This window comes from Podarcis vaucheri, assembly GCF_965113315.1.
Source record: "Podarcis vaucheri genome assembly, chromosome: 5".
In the NCBI taxonomy this organism is placed as follows: domain Eukaryota; kingdom Metazoa; phylum Chordata; class Lepidosauria; order Squamata; family Lacertidae; genus Podarcis; species Podarcis vaucheri.
Window position 1 is genome coordinate 22,688,529 of NC_138763.1, and position 17,838 is coordinate 22,706,366.

Sequence of the window (17,838 nt, forward strand, 5' to 3'; positions counted from 1 at the left end):
AAGCACTATTTCTGGGTTAGCGGAGTCTGTAACCTGAAGCGTATGTAACCTGAAACGTATGTAACCAGAGGTACCACTGTATAAAAATTATATATATGTCCTTGCAAGTAGAAACATAGCAGAGCAGCGATAGGCTGAGCTAAAACATCCCTGAAATGCTACATTTTCTACTTGCAGAAAGAGGTGGGCTGGAAACTAGCAGCTGTTCGTATTTTTTTTTGTAACATCAAGGAACATTTTTCGAAACTGCATTCCGACGCCCTGAAATAGCACCGGGGGGGGGAGGGGTAGCGCAAGCGGCTCTTTCCAAGCGCCTCTTAGCAGCTCGAGCTCACCGTCCCCTCCCCTCCCCATCTCGCGCAGGGGAGTTCACGCGCGAAGAACGTGCCGCTCGCCTGACGTCAGCGTGGGAGGGACTCTTTTCTCCCAGCGCGCCCCGCTCCGCGCTGCGTCATCGGGCGCCGGGCGCAAACGCGTTATTCCGTGCGTGGCCGGCTCCGGGTGCGGTCGTCGAGGCGAGCGTGTCGGTCGCGGTCGTTCGCCATGGCCTCCTCTAGCGGGACTCATCCTTCCCCCGCCGCCTCAGGCGCCTCGCTCGCTCCGGCCGCGTCCTCCTCGGCTCCCTCCGCGGGGATCCTCATCGGGGACCGCCTGTACTCGGAGGTGTCGCTGACTATCGACCACTCGCTCATCCCCGAGGAGCGGCTCTCGCCGACGCCCTCCATGCAGGACGGGCTGGACCTCCAGAGCGAGACGGACCTGCGCATCCTGGGCTGCGAGCTCATCCAGGCCGCCGGCATCATGCTCCGCCTGCCGCAGGTCAGCGCCGGGGGAGGGGGGCTGCCTCCGACGGGGCCTACCGCGGAGCCTACTCAAGGCCTCGGCTTTGTGGGCAGGGGAAGGAGAGTGAGGGCGGGGAGGCCGCCGCCTAAGGGCGCCTCTTCTCTTCTCCCGCCCGCGCTGACCCGAGACGGGGCTCCGTGAGGGGAAAGGAGGGCGCTGGACACAAGATGGCGGCGGATTGGCGACCTCGGCCTGCTTGACAGGCCCGGCGCCGATGCCGCTTCCGGAAAAGGGAAGGTGGGAGGCGTTAACTGGCCTCCGCGCATGCGCGCTTCGCCTGTTACTAACATGGCTTATCTTCCTGTCTCTTCCCCGCCGGGGGATTGTCTTCGCAGGTGGCGATGGCGACCGGGCAGGTGTTGTTTCACCGCTTCTTTTATTCCAAGTCGTTCGTCAAGCACAGCTTCGAGGTGAGTTTTTTTGGTGGATGTAGGTAGGCTTAAGGTTTTTGTTAATTGTGGTTTTTTGGGGAGGGAGCAAGAGGTACTGAAGGCCATTCAAACGTATGAAGTGAGTGTTTTCAGCTAGGATTGTTCATCTTGACTCCACTCTTTTGCCTCAGGCAAGGAGGCAAAACAGCAGTGTTTCTGGCGTGGGTGGATTTCTCTTTGGTGTATCTCCCATTAGGGTTAGCTCCTAGTCGTGTTTATAAGCTGTTGTGTATGAACCCCCATGTGGAAACAAGTTTCTCACGGCAATGGGCTTCTTTTTCAGATTGTTGCGATGGCCTGCATCAATCTTGCTTCCAAAATTGAAGAAGCGCCTCGTCGCATAAGAGATGTGATCAACGTTTCCCATCACTTGCGCCAGTTAAGAGCTAAAAGGTAAGATCAGCTCCGCTTTTGGTATACACAACGTACCACTGTACACTGTCCCACTGTAATGTAGTCCAAAGACTGTAGAGGTTCTGCTTGGGTAGGTTGGCTTGATCAGGTTGAAGGTGATAAACAGCTGACATAGGCTTGAATTTTGTTGATTTTGTGTGTTAGTGTGACTTAGTGGATTGAAGTATCTCTTAACTCTGGATCTCGAAATGAGCTGGATGAAGTCAGGTCTGAGCTAGTATTGTTTGGTTTGGTTTGATTTGATTTGATTTCCTTTTTTGTTTTGTAGTGGAACCTTGTAGTTACCTTTTATTACGTGTTAACTCTACTGAAAATGTATATTGGGTCCTGTTGGACCACTGTCCATGTTTAGTGTAGTAGAGAGTGTATAATTGTCTCTCCAGCTCTTAGCAGAAGACTGAAGTTTACCCTATTTACGTTTATAGTAGTGGTTTTGTTGGGAAAGTTGGGAAAGTTGACAGCTTGGTTTGGTTTACAGCATATACCTGTTTTAATGGTATCTTCAAGATATAAACAAAGGAATCCTGGAAGCAGTGTGCATCTAGAATTACAGGAACAACACTTGTCATTCAGCATGATTGTCTATACATCAGATGAGTCTCAATTTTGTGTGTGCTTTTGTGATTGTTGTAGAGCTGTCCCTATTTGTGGGTTTGTAAAGCTTTAAAAATAAAGGAGTAAGGAAAGATTAAACATAGGAAAACTTGCACACTATCTTGAATATTTTTTTCTGAAGCTGTCTCTTGATTAATTAGTAAATACGTATAGGCTTGATTTCAATGATATCCTCACTACTTAGGGACATTTTTAAGAGCTTATTTTTCTCTGCCAAATCTTGTGGGATACTGAGGCATTCTAAAAACAGCATACAGATATGTGTCTTACCGCTTAAAAGCATATCTAGGCAAAACAAGTTATCTTTCAGAAAGGTAGATTTAGTTTATACACAGGTAACGTGCACATGTACTAATATACTTTCTTTTCAAGTCTTTTTTTATTTTAAAAAGAATATTCAGCTTCATTTGAATGAAACAGTTGCACCTAAGACTTTCTCCCTCACTGTCTAGATTTCAAGTGAAGTTGTAATTAATTAATAATATAAATATTTCTTGGCCTGCCAGGATTTGAAAAGTAGCATGGCGGGTAGATGAAAAACATAATTCTTTAAAAAAGAAGTCTTCCCATAAAAAACCTGGCATGTCATGTTGGGTTCTGATGTCTTACTCAAGCAGATGTACTTTACTTAATTCATTTTTAGCTAACTTAAAAACACTGTCTGAAAAGTCTGGAGCAAGTCAAGTCTATAAGAAATCTTACATTTTTGGCATGCAGGCTCATTTTAAAAAATGCGATGAAAGCATTATTCTGTGCGTGTTACAGTTTTACAAACAAATCAGTTGTACATGTTATTAACTTTAGCTCTTTTTTCCCTTGCAACCGACTATACAGCGACCAGCTACATTTACCAAAGCCTGGGTGATGTGGAGTGGTTCATAGAGATGAAGCTGTCGTCATGGCAACAGTGAGTGACGTATGGAAAATCCCCAAGGAGAAGCCAGTGCTCTGAGAATAGGTCACTGGAATCGGGGAACTGACAGGTTGGCCGTTGGTGAACCATTTGGAAGAACTCCTGTATCTTGTTTTAAGCTTTCATCTTTGCTGTCCAGGTTTTTGGAAATTAGCCAAATGTTAGAATTTTAATTAGCAAATTTAGGTATGCTGTGCTTAATATTTTGTCTGTCACATTTCAATGCTTTATTTTGTGTATTTAATGAAATCTTCACCTTTAATGTAGTTCACTCAAGTACAATTGTAGTATTTGTTACTAAAATCTAGTACTCACTGGAAAAAAGACTCGTTAGAAAAGTTTTTACTTTGGAATAAAAAAGTGGTTGATGTTGTATAGCACTGACTGCCACAAACACGCAAATTTATGTTTAAGAACATAAATAGCATTTAGTAAACCAAAATGCTTTTGCTGCTACCAAGGTTATTCACAAATAGTAAATTTTGTGCACATTCCATATGATTAATGTACAGTTTTGTAACTGGGGGAAATAAATACTTTAAAAGTAATAAGCATTGCAATCATAGGCAGGTGTGCACTAAAGTATCTATTTTAAGCTCTCTGCACATGGGAATTTTTTACTGGGAGGAGCAACATCTTATTTGGCTTTGCTTGCCTGAAGTAATTCTCAGCATCTCCAGTTAAAAAGGGATCTTTGGTAGTAATCCTGGGAAAGCTGCTACAAAAGTCAATTGTCAGCAGACAAGAATGGTTGGATTTTTGTCAACAGTACATACTGTTAATGTGAAGCATTTGGAATTAGCACAACATTTGTGCATGCATTGGAGCTGTCACATAATTTGTATCGAAGGCTATGCCAACAAACCAACAGCAGTGAAAACATAACAAATATAATTTTCTCTTTGCTTGTACATATTACTGCATTCCTAGTGGGTCAGGTCACTCTTATTTAGTATTTCACAGGTTGGGGCTTAAATCCTTAACCTGACACCTTTTTAAGCAGAATTTGAAAGAGTGTCATCATAACACATGCCATATCTGCAAATATACATGAATGTTGATGGGCTGTTTGATGTAACATCTGGATACACTTATACAAATAATGTTAAAGTTAGTTACCTTGCAGAGTTGCTGCTTGATCGCAGTCATGTGCATGGTTTAAGTGGAAGCAAGTCTCGCAAGTGAGGATGAAATTAATTGGGAATAACCTCTGTTGAACTCTAAAGTCGGACTTTGATTTGATACGCACGTGTAACTGATAAGATGCCTACTGCCATCTTAGCAAGAAATGCTTCCCCTTGTTGAGCCATTATTCCAGCTCTGAAGCAGTGGAGTGAAATTTGTAGGAAGGTTATTTCCTCAGGGTATTATGCTTCAGAGAATCATGTTCTTTAAAATTGTAATAATTACACTTTTTAACACAACTCTAAATTTATGCAGTGCCATGGCTGTTTTCAATGCCTAATATGTAAGCATAGCTGATGTAATTCTTGGTTTGATACGAAAGCACCCTTTTTGCATTCTTACTGTTATGACTATGGTGAACTCTACACACAACTGCATAAAGTTTGCATATGCCAATCATTCCAGTTGGAATGTTGTCTAGTTAGGAAGAGCACTAATGTGGCCTTTAGTCCTTTTGAAAGGTATGTTGTATTCTGATAGCTAACTCTATCTTGGCCTTGTATTTAACCACAGTCCTGGTAACCATAGTTAACAAGGAATTCCATGCAGAGAGATCTCCTATCAATACTAGTCTGATTTATTTCCCTGTGTTGCCTATATAGGAAGGGAAGCCTGTCACTCTGCCTGTCCTTTTGCCAGCTGAGGGCATTCTTAAAAGTAGTCTCCTAAGATGCAAGTAACCTGCATTTCCATAGTAGGTGCAGAGAGGGAGACGTCCACTCTTCCCTGTCCAGCGTCGAAATGTAGGATAGCTAGCCACTAGGCAGTCTGTGGACTTACTTGATTTAGCTGGACAGGTTGCATAGAGCCAAACAGGAGTTTGGTATGTAGTTAAAATGCAAAAATGTAATGACCACAACCTAGGACTCTAAGCCCAATAATTGACATACTATCGCAATAAATATAAGATCTTAAATTTTTTGGTAGACAGATAATCCGGTATCTTGAGATGGTTTCTACAATCTTTTTTGGCACTATAAGGTGGCATCTATTCCCCCTCCCAACTACTTTTTTTATAAAATATTATGGGTATTCAGGTTAACAAGTTGCCAAGTCTAATTAGATTTGCATCTAAATTAGAAGTAAATTAATTTGCAACGTTAAAAAGGTATATTTCTCTGTCAGAAACAGTTTAGTAGGGCTGATATTGCAAATCTACACTTTGAGACATTTAGTAACTTGCATTAAGTTATGGATAGGGTAGCTGTGCTGGTTTGTAACAGCAAGATGACTGAGAGTTACATTTGGAACAGGGTGTGCGTGATAATGAACATTCTTCTGAGAAGTATATAGTGCATCAACACTCTGCCTTACAAATATTTGAATTAACCTTGGGCAGTATACCAACAAGAAATGGAAACAGGAAATACTGTATGTTATGAAGCATCTTTCACAAGTGCTAATATACAGATTTCTTAAGGTTTTCTATGTTGAGCACAAGGTAAATTTATATCAGTGCACAGAATCTTACAGGCTGTTTTGCCTAGGTTAGTTCTGTTGCACTACCAAATAATTTAGTGAAGCTAAGCTGTCTTCAATGCAGTAATGTGCCTTTGGTTTTTGGATCAGGATAATCTAGGAAATATATAGTGCAACCTCACTATCAAGTTTTCATGAATGAAGTGTCATTCTATCATAAACAGCTAAAGAATGCAGTTTGAATTGCTTTTATCCCTGTTCTAGTTAAATGCAGGGGCAGAATTGATTGTGCTGTAGACAGTTTATGATTCTTATAAATAAAAGGATTTGAAACACCTAAAAAAAGCCCCATAATCTTCAGTCAGTTTGCTGAATGTCAAACATTGTAAAATGCAGTAAGTAGTACTGATTGTGTATATACTTCAATCCCTGTGCATGGTGCTTTAGAATATAAGAGGACACATCACTACCTGAGGATGTTTACAATCTCAACATAGAAAACAATGGAAATGAAGGTAGGGGAATACACACACACTGCACACAAGCAAGCTAAAATATTTTAATATTAAAATAGTATTCTGTGTGCATCTTTACATAGAAAGGCATTATATTGCTTGTGGATAGTACATAACTAATGAGAAGAGACTTTGTTTTAAGGCTATCCATAACCAATATAAGTTATTCATACATAAAGATGCTTGTAGAAGACACCATAATAATGCCACAGTAAAATATTTTTAACTTGCTCCTTGTAATATATTTTAAATTTAATTAATGGAGAGCAGTATAAAGTTGCCTCAACTGTATTAACAAACTAGGTTATGTGCTTTCTTAGTGATTTGTGACATAGATACAAGATAAAACATGATTATAGGTATTTAGAGGTAGGGAAGGAATATGTTCATAATAATAATTTATTGCTTATACCCTACACATCTTGACTGGTTTTCCCTAGCCACCCTAGGGAAATATATAAGAATATAAGAAACATAACAAAACATCAAACATTAAAAACTTGCTGATACAGGGCTGCCTTCAGATGTCTTCTGAAAGTCGTGTAGTTGTTTATCTGTGTGACATAATGGGAGGGCATTGGACAGGGCAGGTGCCACTACTGAGAAGACCCTCTGCCTGATTCCTGGTAACTTCATTTCTTGCCGGAGAGGGAACCACCAGAAGGCCCTCTGAACTGGACCTCAGTGTCTCGGCTGGCCGGGTGGGGTGGGGGGAGACGCTCCTTTAGGTATACAGGGCCAAGGCCGTTTAGGGCTTTCTGATAACATAGTTCTCGTTACCATAGCATAGTATTCATTTTTTGTTTGTTAGTACATTTTAAAAATAAGTCTACATACAATTTAAGAAATCTAGATTATTCTGTGATCAAGATAAATGACTGAAGCATAGCTTTGTTTTATTTCCCATGCATAACACATTTATTTTTACAGATGTTGAAACTACAGTTGTAATTTGAATGATGAATTCACCACTATGCTCCTTTTCAGAGTGGAATCTTCCCAAAAGACATCACTAGGAATTACTTGGAATTTAGCCTTGTATATCATCTCTCTTATGTGAACTGAAATGTTTTTGAATGTGAAATTCTGAATGTTAATAGGAAAACTTTTTAAAGTTAACATAGTTGTACTGAATTAGTTAACTTGGACAGCACAAGATTAAAGCTAAAACTTGTTTGCAGGAGTTTAGAATCTGGTTTCTGTTGCCATTAGTTGGTTGGAAGGGAAAACAGAAAAGCCGTTGTCTTCGATATAGAAAACCGTTTTGACTCTATTTCTTACAAACTATAGGACTCCAAGCCCATTGATACTTGATCAGAACTACATAAACACCAAAAATCAAGTAATCAAAGCAGAAAGGAGGGTGCTGAAGGAATTGGGATTTTGTGTTCATGTCAAGCATCCACATAAGGTGAGTCCACGAAAGTTTCTTCAGTATTGAACTGCGCAAATCTCTTGATGGTGACAGGAAAGGTAAACAATTCCTAGATATGACTGTATAACTCAAGAACACATGCCTGTTTCTAGGAAGAGGGCAAAACTCCTAATTGTAAGCTAAGGTTAGGGGGAGTGGAGTTTTGAATTTTCATAAGAAATGGGGGTTGGTAGATTATGAGATTTAAGACTTAGGTTTGCCTTGCTTTATGTTCAAGATGGATGTGAGTACAGATGTTCCTTAACATTTAAATGGTGTTTTAATTACCTTTTTGTTTTTCTTCCTCTCTCAGATCATTGTTATGTACTTACAAGTCTTAGAATGTGAACGTAATCAAACACTCGTCCAAACAGCCTGGTAAGTTTTCCTCTTCTCTCTCTTAGCCAGGAAAATAGTAGCAGAAAAAAAACAAGCTTGATGTCCAATATACCAAAGAATGAACTGTAAGTTTGTAAACGCTTTGTGAAATGTGTGTCGTTGCTTGTTTTCTGCCTACTATTTTCGTGGCTTTCATAGCACATTTTCTTGGAGAACTCAATTTAACTTTGTTCTTTTTTCTACTCTTTGATTAAAGGGTAGCCTCTGATGGTAAGTCATAGAACTCTGCCCTCTGCACCACAGCTCATGACCTGAGGATGGCCTGATTGGCTGCCTCTCTCTCCAGCCAGTGCAGTGCAAGCTCTCAGCCAAGATTTACTGAAGTGGTCCATATCCATCTGGCAGCATCTTCTAGTTCTGTCCGGGTGTCAAAAGGATTTGTATATCTGATTCTAGAAGTATCTGTTCAACATACATATGAAATGTGTATTTGTTTTCCTAGTTATGACATGACCTGTCAACATAAATGGTAAAGTCTAGCTGTAGCATGGATTCCTAACTAACTGCTTTTCCAGTTTTGTCTCAATTTGGCTTCTAGTGGTTGGGGGTTTTTTGGCGGTGGGTTGTGCATGCAGAGGGACTAGCACATGCCTAACTATTTACTGTTTTGTGTATTGAGCATATTTTTCACAACCAGCAAACATCCATAGTAGATTAGTTGGCATGTTTGGAGGTCTCGCCCTTACGTTCAGAAGCAAAAATTTATTACTAAATTCTGAATAACAGTTTTGAGTACCAACATTTTCGGTGATTAAGAATGTTTTTAATTTGTTAGAACTTGACTTCACAGAGTTTTTATAGTTTATATTTGTATCTCATCTATATAGATGTCATTCACTTTGTAAAGTCTTTGCAGCCTCTCTGCACATGAGGCCATTAAAAGTCCATGGAAACAGCTGATAAAAATGATTTAGCAAGTTCCAGTCACATCCCACTGTTTTTAGTAGAAGTGTTAACCACGTACTTAATTCATTCCCATGACGTAATTGGAATGCACAAGTGCTTAACCATTTACAAAAATAATATGAAGCTACATTGGTATATAAATTTTATGAAATGAAGTACATATCCTGTAAATCTTGTTTTTTACATTGTATCATAGGTGATGCATTTAGCTATTGTAGCTGTTGACACACTAAAACATACTGATTTGTTTGACAAAAGAATGAATTAACAATTTAAATATGTAGTTTTTAAAGTGGTCATGTGAACAGATGATTTTAGAGTTAAATCTTAGTTGATGGACACTTCATAGAATAATCATGAGTTACATAATAGTATGTAAAGCCATAGTGATGACTTGCATTTCCTTGTGGTGATAAAGATTGAACTCAAAATAAAACTCAGCTTGTATTTTCCTGAGTTCTAGAGAGATGACAAGAGCCTGTATGTTGGAATGATCCTGGGGCATTTGAGGCATTTTGTCTTTAAGACTTATTTTGACATTTTGGAATCTAAATTAATAGTATGAAGGAGAAGAAAAAATAATAAAGTAGATTGAGTCTCCAACTTCATGTTTTTGATTTCATAATAGGCCTTAGAACTTGGAACAAATTCACATTCATATTTTTCAGGAATTACATGAATGACAGCCTCAGAACCAATGTATTTGTTCGATTTCAACCAGAGACAATAGCATGTGCTTGTATCTACCTTGCAGCTAGAGCTCTGCAGGTAAGAATTTGTCTTCTGTTTTCACTCATACCTTTATTTCAACAATCTTTAAATAAAATTGCCTAGTTTCAGATTCTGACCTGTTTTTGTAATAATTTCTCCTCCAGATTCCTTTGCCTAACCGTCCCCATTGGTTTTTGCTTTTTGGAACTACTGAAGAAGAAATTCAAGAGATATGTTTAACAACACTTAAGTTGTATACGAGAAAGAAGGTAACTGTTAGTGTACTTGCAGGTTGGGTGAAACTATATACATGCTAAAAGACGTGCTTCTCTTTTAGGGAGTTGGGGAGGAGTGTTGCAATTTCTTACACAGAAATATTTTAAAATTTATATCTAGAAGCCTTCACCCCACACCTAGTGTGTAGAAATGTGTGCTATACTTTTGAGAGGCTCTGTTTTGCTTCCAAACTCGGCCATTAGAGGAGGGTCTGAACAGCCTGGAACAGAAGCTGTGTATTCATGAGAGCAAATTCAAGCAGCCCTGATGCAATTGCTAAGTTGTATAAACTCCAGGACTCTGCTGCATGGAAACTGCTAGCATGCTATGATAAAGTAATTTAATTTTAAGCTCCATTTTGGCAACTGACAAGGTTTAGTATTTTAATTGCTTTTTAAAACTTGTATTTTATTTTGTATGCCTCTTTGGCCACAATCAAAAGGAAGGGTGGAATAAAAAATTAAATAAGATATTTTGCTACACATGTGTGTGTTTATATGCCCACTCTGGTTCTCCTTGCAGCCTAACTATGAATTACTTGATAAGGAAGTTGAAAAGAGAAAAATGGCACTTCAAGAAGCTAAACTAAAAGCAAAAGGATTAAACCCGGATGGAACACCAGCCCTTTCCACATTGGGAGGCTTTTCACCTGCTTCCAAGCCCTGTAAGTTTTTTGTAACAATGTCCATTTGATTCTGCGTCTACTTACTTAATTCTTAAAAGAAAAATTGGAACAGAATTAGGAGTCCCTGAATGTGGCTGAGCAAATATTACATCTTTATATATAGGCATCTCCCCACTTACATGGGGCTAGGTTTCCAGGTACTGCATGGATATGTGAAATATAGTGGGGAAACATCCTACAAACCTTTGGGAACCCCTTTAAAAAGCCAGCAGTACTTGCCAAACTGGCATGAATGGTGACTGTCTTCCTCATTACCAGAGGCCTCCACTAAACTCCGCCACAGCTGCTCCCACCAAACCTCCTTTTTCAAATTCTCAGCACTCCACAGGCCTCAAGAGTCTGTGCAAAAACTCTCATGGGATTGCTAGCTGTTTTTCTGCTCTTTTTGTACCATTCTTAAGAGTTTAACTTAATTTATTAAATTATTTACTGGCACCACACATATATACAGCCATGTACATGTGGTAAGATACCTGTGCTAAACATTTTTAAGATGAAAATGAATTAAAACTACGTTAGAAAGAAAATTGGGGGTGACATCTTATCTGTTTCTTCAACATTCTTACCATAAGTTACTTCAATTCATAGGCTCTCCAAGGGAAATGAAAGCGGAAGAGAAATCTCCGTTGTGCATCAATGCAAAAATTGTCAAAAAAGAACCAGAAGACAGACAAGTGGTTTCCAAGAGCCCTTACAATGGGTAGGTTGCAGCCTGTAAAATATGATTTATTCACTTCATTCTCAGTTGTATGTCGTTAAGTGCATTTGTAAACTGATATGATGCTTACTTTTTTAATCCAGTATGAGAAAAGAGAGCAAAAGAAGTAGAAGCAGCAGAAGTGCTAGCAGATCAAAGTCAAGAACAAAGTCACGGTCCAGATCCCATTCCCCAAGGAGACAGTGAGTATTTAAATAATGGTTAAATATAACTTAAAATATGCTTTCCTTCTCCTATATTTTTCTTAAGGGAAGCTTAGTAACATGAAAATAAAGAGCAGTTAAGGGCTTCTAATGTGAAAATATCATGCCTTCTGCTTTGAAACAACAATACAAAGTTACTAAAGCTGTTTGAGTAACTTTTATGATTAAATATCAAAAGTTGGCAACTTATAAGCTCTTGGAACACTGAAATGAAATAATAAATATCAGCACAGTGTTTTAGCTTAAATAGGCAATAAAAACAAGATTATCTTTTGTGGATTTGGTACATGCGACCTAGCCACTGCTGTGCCAGTAAACTAAATTTTGCCACCCTACTTAACTGAAGAAATACTGCATGAAATAGCATTTATGGGAGTTTATATAGCCCTGGGATTCTCCCAAGTGGACAGATGCAATAATATATTCTTGCACCTAAGAAGTCCCGTCTGTTAAAATTTGAAAGCAATTTTTATATATTGTAGGCAGATAGAGATATGAGTGAGAGAGAATCTCAGGTGTCTGATACGGTTTTCTTTAGTAATGAGCTGGGGTGCTGTTTCACTTACTGTAGGCAATAGATAATTTGTGTATTGTGACAAGTTTAATTTTTATTTTGCAAATAGTACAATTAAGAAACAGTAACAAAGCAGTGGTGTATATGTGTGGAAAGCAGTGATAAGCATTCGAAACAGTATAAACAGTAAGGAAAACAGCTGATACAGCCCCTCCAAAAACCCAGCACAAGTAGTAGGAGGTGATCTCTCGAGAGTTATTCATGAAAATTAGGAACAAAAGACCATATAGTGTCAAATTGATTAGATGTAGATGCTGTTTCACATCGCGTAAGCAGTAGACAATTTGTATGCTGTGCAAGTTTAAATACTGTGCTGTTTTGCATTTTAAGTTACAACAATAGACGGAGTCTCTCTGGAACCTACAGCTCAAGATCCAGAAGCAGATCACGTAGTCACAGCGGCAGTCCTCGGAGGCATCACAATCACGGATCACCACATTTAAAACCCAAGCACAGCAGAGAAGAGTTGAAAGGTGCAAATAGACATGGTCACAAAAGGAAAAAGTCTCGCTCCCGTTCTCAGAGCAAATCCAGGGACCACACAGATGTTACCAAGAAACACAGGCACGAGCGAGGACACCACAGGGACAGGCGAGAGAGATCTCGCTCGTTTGAAAGGTCGCATAAAGGAAAGCACCACAGTAGCAGTCGCTCAGGACACAGCAGACACAGGCGCTGACGGGGCAGATTGAACTGTCCTTTAGTTACACTTGCATATTATACCATGTGCGGGACTGTTTGAAACTTGAAAAGAAGTCAAATTAGGATTTAATTTGAAGCCCAACACCTTCAATGAGTAGGACTTTTTTTTAAAAAAAAAAAGGTGTTGAATTTTTGCACATAAAATACCTTAGCAGTATCAAACTGATTTAAAACAATGATCAGGTTAAATTGTATGTGTTAGAGTTGTATCAATATGAAAACTGGAGAATTTGTTTCTGTACAAATGTACCTTATTTTTATACACACATACTGCAGACATTTCTATTTAAGTATAGTTATTTGTTTAAAATAATGGTGAATACTTTCTTACACTGGTTTTAGTCTGCATGTGTGAAAACCTTTTTACAAGAAATAAAATATACCGACTGTTCTTTTTTTTTTTAACTACTCTGTTGAATACCTCATTAAATCATCAAAATGTGGAAATTTTCATACCAAATTGCTATCTCTTTAATGCTTGGTAACACAGACACAAATCTGCTTCACTGGAGCTTGTTTTGAGTTAAATGGTATAGGAGCTTGATGTTTTACAAGTAGCATGGCTTGATTATTTTTCAGAGTATAATTCAAGGAGTGAGTTGGATGGAACTAGTCACTAGACGTTCGTGCATGTAAATGGCCAGTAATTATTTCCCTTCCTCCTCATCCCTACTTAAACTTCATATTAGTGTTTTGCAAGCTTGCTGCTCAACTGCAGTAATAAAAAGGACTACAGCCAGTCAATGCAGCTTAGACAAACTGAAAAAGCTGTTGTGCTAGTAATAGGAAGTGCAATAATATTACAGTGGTGCCCCGCAAGACGAAAAACCCACTAGACTAAAGGGTTTTCCGTTTTTCAATGTGCTTCGCAAGACGAATTTCCCTATGGGCTTGCTTCACAAGACGAAAACGTCTTGCGAGTCTTGTGATTTTTTTTCGCTCCCCCCCTTTTTCTAAGCCGCTAATAGCCTTTTAGCCGCTAATCCGCTAAGCCTTTAATAGCCGCTGTCAGGGAACTGCCATCAGAGGCAAGAGGAGAGGTAAGACTCTCCAATGATGCAGGGGAGGGAACTAGCAAGGAGAAAGAGAGAGCTTCCGCTGGGGAAGGAAATCCAGGGGACACCAGGGAGAAGGGGGAGGCTGAGAGTACTGCGGAGGGGAGGCTCCGAGACTCTTCCAGTGAGATCAGCGGTGAGAGCACAGGACCTCCACTTGGCACGCCTACGCTGCGCAGAAAGCTTCCGCGCAGAGAATCTAGGAGGAGACTTGGAGTCAAGGAATTTTTATGTTGGAAGAAGTTTAGGAAACACCCACTGACGGATTCTGCCAGTGACTGAGACAGTCGCGTTGTAAGGGCTGTCAAACCAGGGAAAGGTTTAGCTATACAACCAGCTTGGAGCAGTTTGCAGTTTACAGAGAGCCAGTGTGGTGTAGTGGTTAAGTGCGGTAGTCACGTAATCTGGGAAACCAGGTTCGTGTCTCCGCTCCTCCACATGCAGCTGCTGGGTGACCTTGGGCCAGTCACACTTCTGTGAAGTCTCTCAGCCCCACTCACCTCACAGAGTGTTTGTTGTGGGGGAGGAAGGGAAAGGAGAATGTTAGCCGCTTTGAGACTCCTGAAGGGGAGTGAAAGGCGGGATATCAAATCCAAACTCTTCTTCTTACGCACAAGCAACCCCAATTCCCATCACAGCCGCTAAGCCGCTAATGGGGTTGCTTCGCAAGACGAAAAAACCGCTAGATGAAGAGAATCGCGGAACGGATTATTTTCGTCTTGCGAGGCACCACTGTACAAGATTTTTAATTCTTGGTTTTTCATGACTAGGAGACGAGGATGACCATAATACGTTATCTGTCCTGGAACAAATACTGTGGATCTATTGTAGCAGCCCTGAGCCTTAGCTTTCAGAGAGCCTTTCGGTAGCAGGAAGAGGACCCCCTGTATCTTATTCCTCATGTCTTATGTCCTTTTCTGCCACAAAAAAATGTTCCTAATGGTGACCTGTAAACATGCTACCCTTCTCAGCTTGTACAGGAATTTATATGTAGAATTTGACATAGTTTTGAGGGGATGTGGCTTATGCGTAGAGACAAGGATAACACTGTCCAACTGGAATAGAGATGGCACACTAACAAATTATTTTGACTACGCCACTAGTTCTGATTTTGTTCTTGGCAGACCACTGCATTTCCTTTAAAGCTCCTATTTGGAATGCCACTTAGACTTTTGAATTGAACCTCAGCTGCAGGAGGACTTGATTTAATTTTGCATTTAGCACTGCTCAGAAAAAGTAGCATTTTCTTGTTCAATGTTCATGGCCCATGTATCCTGCTCTGAACCCTGTATCATAACTTTAAAGCGATGCAAAAAGAAGAATACAGGCCTGGATGGTAGGAGGCTAGGCTTTGAATTCTGTTGCCTTATTTACAATAATGCTCTAGGATTACTTTCCATCCAAAAAGTAGTCTGCTTTAACCATGTGCTTAGACCAGGCTTCCTCAAACTCGGCCTTCCAGATGTTTTTGGCCTATAACTCCCATGATCCCTAGCTAGCAGGACCAGTGGTCAGGGATGATGGGAATTGTTGCCTCAAAACAGCTGGAGGGCTGAGGTTGAAGAAGCCTGGATTAGACTGACCTTAGTTTTTTTCATTGGTGTAAATATTTCCGATGGTGTCCTCTTGAAATTGTCCAAAAAAGAGTAATTTTGAGGGTTGGTGTATACATACATGCATTCTAAAGTGCTGCAATTGTACAAAATGAGTGCACTGGTTGCAATTTATGGCCCATCTGAAGTACTAGGGATGGCTAAATGAAGGATAGTGATGGTTATCACTGAGGAAGGTCAGGAAATAGCATAGGGCAATGTCCTGTCCTGAGTAACCTTGGAATAATAAGTGATCTGAGAAGCTGACTGCCTGGTGTGACTTTTATCATGTGCATACACACCCTTTTTAGACTGAAATCAGTAGCCCCAGGAACATTCATTGATTATGGTCACATCCATGCCATACATTTAAAGCACTTCTCCTGGCAACTACTGTTTAAGGGTACTGGGACTTGCAGCTTTATGAAAGAAAAATTCCCAGGATTATTTGATGGCAGCCACACACACTTAAGTATACAGTGTGGATGTTACCTATAAGATGGCATGTGCTGCTTTCACATTTGGGAGCAGGTTATGGTTAAGTTTGAGCCTCAGCCCAGAACATCTGCAGGAAACTAGGAGACACACTACTGCTAGGGTGGAAAGAGGGCTAGACAGATGTCCTGGTAACTTGCTAGCTGCCACCACCTTGCATTCTCTGCCACTGCTGGTTGTATTATCTTGCTGAAAGCGACGTATGACTCCCATTGATTATTGGAGTTGGATTGCACCCTTTGTCCCATGAACCCTGACCTCCTGTGGTATCCTCTTTGAAGATAGCTATTTGGACGCTGAATCCTTTATAACCAGTGACCTCAACTGGAAAAAACCAAGTTCTCATATGATCATAGCTTTCGCAAACCCAGCAGAGCTGTATAGCTCAAGTCGCAAATTCCTTTTGACCTCAGAAACATAGCGTAGCCTTGCTTGATGAGCTCCGAGACCTAAAAGCACATTTTGTATTCAGCGTTTTAATTGCAGGGAGGACTGCAAGGTGCTACCCAAGTATTAAATTTACTTGACCCCAGGCTGCGTCTCTGATATCAACTTTGACGACTGGCTAGTCAAAGCACAGCTCTTGGTACACCTATTTGCCACTAGATGACTGTTTGTTAATAGGAATTTCTGATGATGGTCCACAATAACTTGAAGAATGTTTAAAAAATGATTTTTACATTGAGAGCTGCATATGCTAGAGCAGGGGTCAGCAACCTAAGGCCCATGGGCCAGAAGCAGCCCACAGAGGTCGTTTGACTGGCCCACGAGCCACCCCTGAACCGAGTGGCCCGCTCGCGTGCTGCGCTAAATCAGCGCAGCACATATACAGTGGTGCCCTGCAAGACGAATGCCTCGCAAGACAGAAAACTCGCTAGACAAAAGAGTTTTCCGTTTTGGAGGTGCTTCGCAAAACAAATTTCCTATGGGCTTGCTTCGCAAGACGACAATGTCTTGCGAGTTCCTGCTGGTTTTTTCCCTCCCCCCCTTTTGCTAAGCCGCTAAGCCGCTTATCAGCTGATCCGATCAGCAGATAAGCCGCTAATAGCGCTAATCCGTCAATGGGCTCGCTTCGCAAGACGAAAAAATCGCTAGACGAAGAGAATCACAGAACGGATTCTTTTTGTCTTGCGAGGCACCACTGTACTCGCTTCCGCGGCGCCGGAAATTGCATCTGCGCAGGCACCGGAAATTGCAGGCACACATGTGCGATCCAGCCCACAAAGGGATCTCCATGGGACCGATCCGGCCCAGGCAAGATAAACCTTGCTGACCCTTGTGCTAGAGCTATCAAAAAGTAGCATACAGAAGGTAGCAATTTAAACGAGGAGGCTTGGGTTTTCTACAGATTACTGTTTTCCTGCCTTGCTTGAAGATCCTCATCAGCTGAAAGGCCAATACCAAGCAGATGCACAATCTTGCACAGCAGCTGAGCAGAGGAACTGGTGTGTAGCCTCTGCTGCTTCTCGCAGCCTGCCAAATCTTCACTAGCTGAGGAGCAGCTGCTGAGGAAATAGTATGCCTACTCCAGGACTAATGCTGTTCCATTCCTTTGTCCAAGCCGGACCCAAAGCTTCCCATCAGTCACTATTGGCATGTCGTCCCCCACGTCCTTCACTGCTGTAGGAACACCAACAGTGGAGGAGAGAAGATGATGCTGCTACAACTGGAAATATCTCCGCGGCGTGAGGGAGGTCCTCAATATGTTATTGTCAGGGGCTCAGGAACAGAGGTACAGGGGAGAGAGGAAATGGAGAGCGAAGGGGAAGAATC

The 17,838-nt window shown here is 40.9% G+C and overlaps 1 protein-coding gene and 1 long non-coding RNA gene across 2 annotated transcripts; both read left to right on the forward strand.

Annotated features, from left to right (window-relative positions):
• The first annotated feature begins 403 nt into the window (after window positions 1–403).
• CCNL1 (cyclin L1) lies at window positions 404–13,328 on the forward strand. The gene is made up of 11 exons (XM_082223500.1): window positions 404–819; window positions 1,179–1,253; window positions 1,558–1,667; window positions 7,626–7,746; window positions 8,063–8,127; window positions 9,723–9,822; window positions 9,930–10,034; window positions 10,564–10,705; window positions 11,315–11,426; window positions 11,528–11,626; window positions 12,552–13,328. Exons 1-11 carry the CDS (start codon window positions 544–546, stop codon window positions 12,898–12,900), a joined length of 1,554 nt encoding a protein of 517 aa, XP_082079626.1. The 5' UTR covers window positions 404–543; the 3' UTR covers window positions 12,901–13,328.
• A 1,294-nt stretch (window positions 13,329–14,622) lies between these two features.
• Window positions 14,623–15,832, forward strand: LOC309532389. Its single transcript, XR_014219840.1, has 2 exons — window positions 14,623–15,675; window positions 15,720–15,832. It is a non-coding gene; the product is annotated as an uncharacterized lncRNA (long non-coding RNA).
• The last annotated feature ends 2,006 nt before the right edge of the window (window positions 15,833–17,838 follow it).

What these genes read in the sequence shown, in the direction of transcription:
- CCNL1 (XM_082223500.1), top strand. Translation starts at nt 544, where the DNA reads ATGGCCTCCTCTAGCGGGACTCATCCTTCCCCCGCCGCCTCAGGCGCC. An exon ending in CGCCAGTTAAGAGCTAAAAG is followed by an intron (nt 1,668 to 7,625) that starts GTAAGATCAGCT and finishes TACAAACTATAG; the next exon opens with GACTCCAAGCCCATTGATAC. An exon ending in TTCACCTGCTTCCAAGCCCT is followed by an intron (nt 10,706 to 11,314) that starts GTAAGTTTTTTG and finishes TTCAATTCATAG; the next exon opens with GCTCTCCAAGGGAAATGAAA.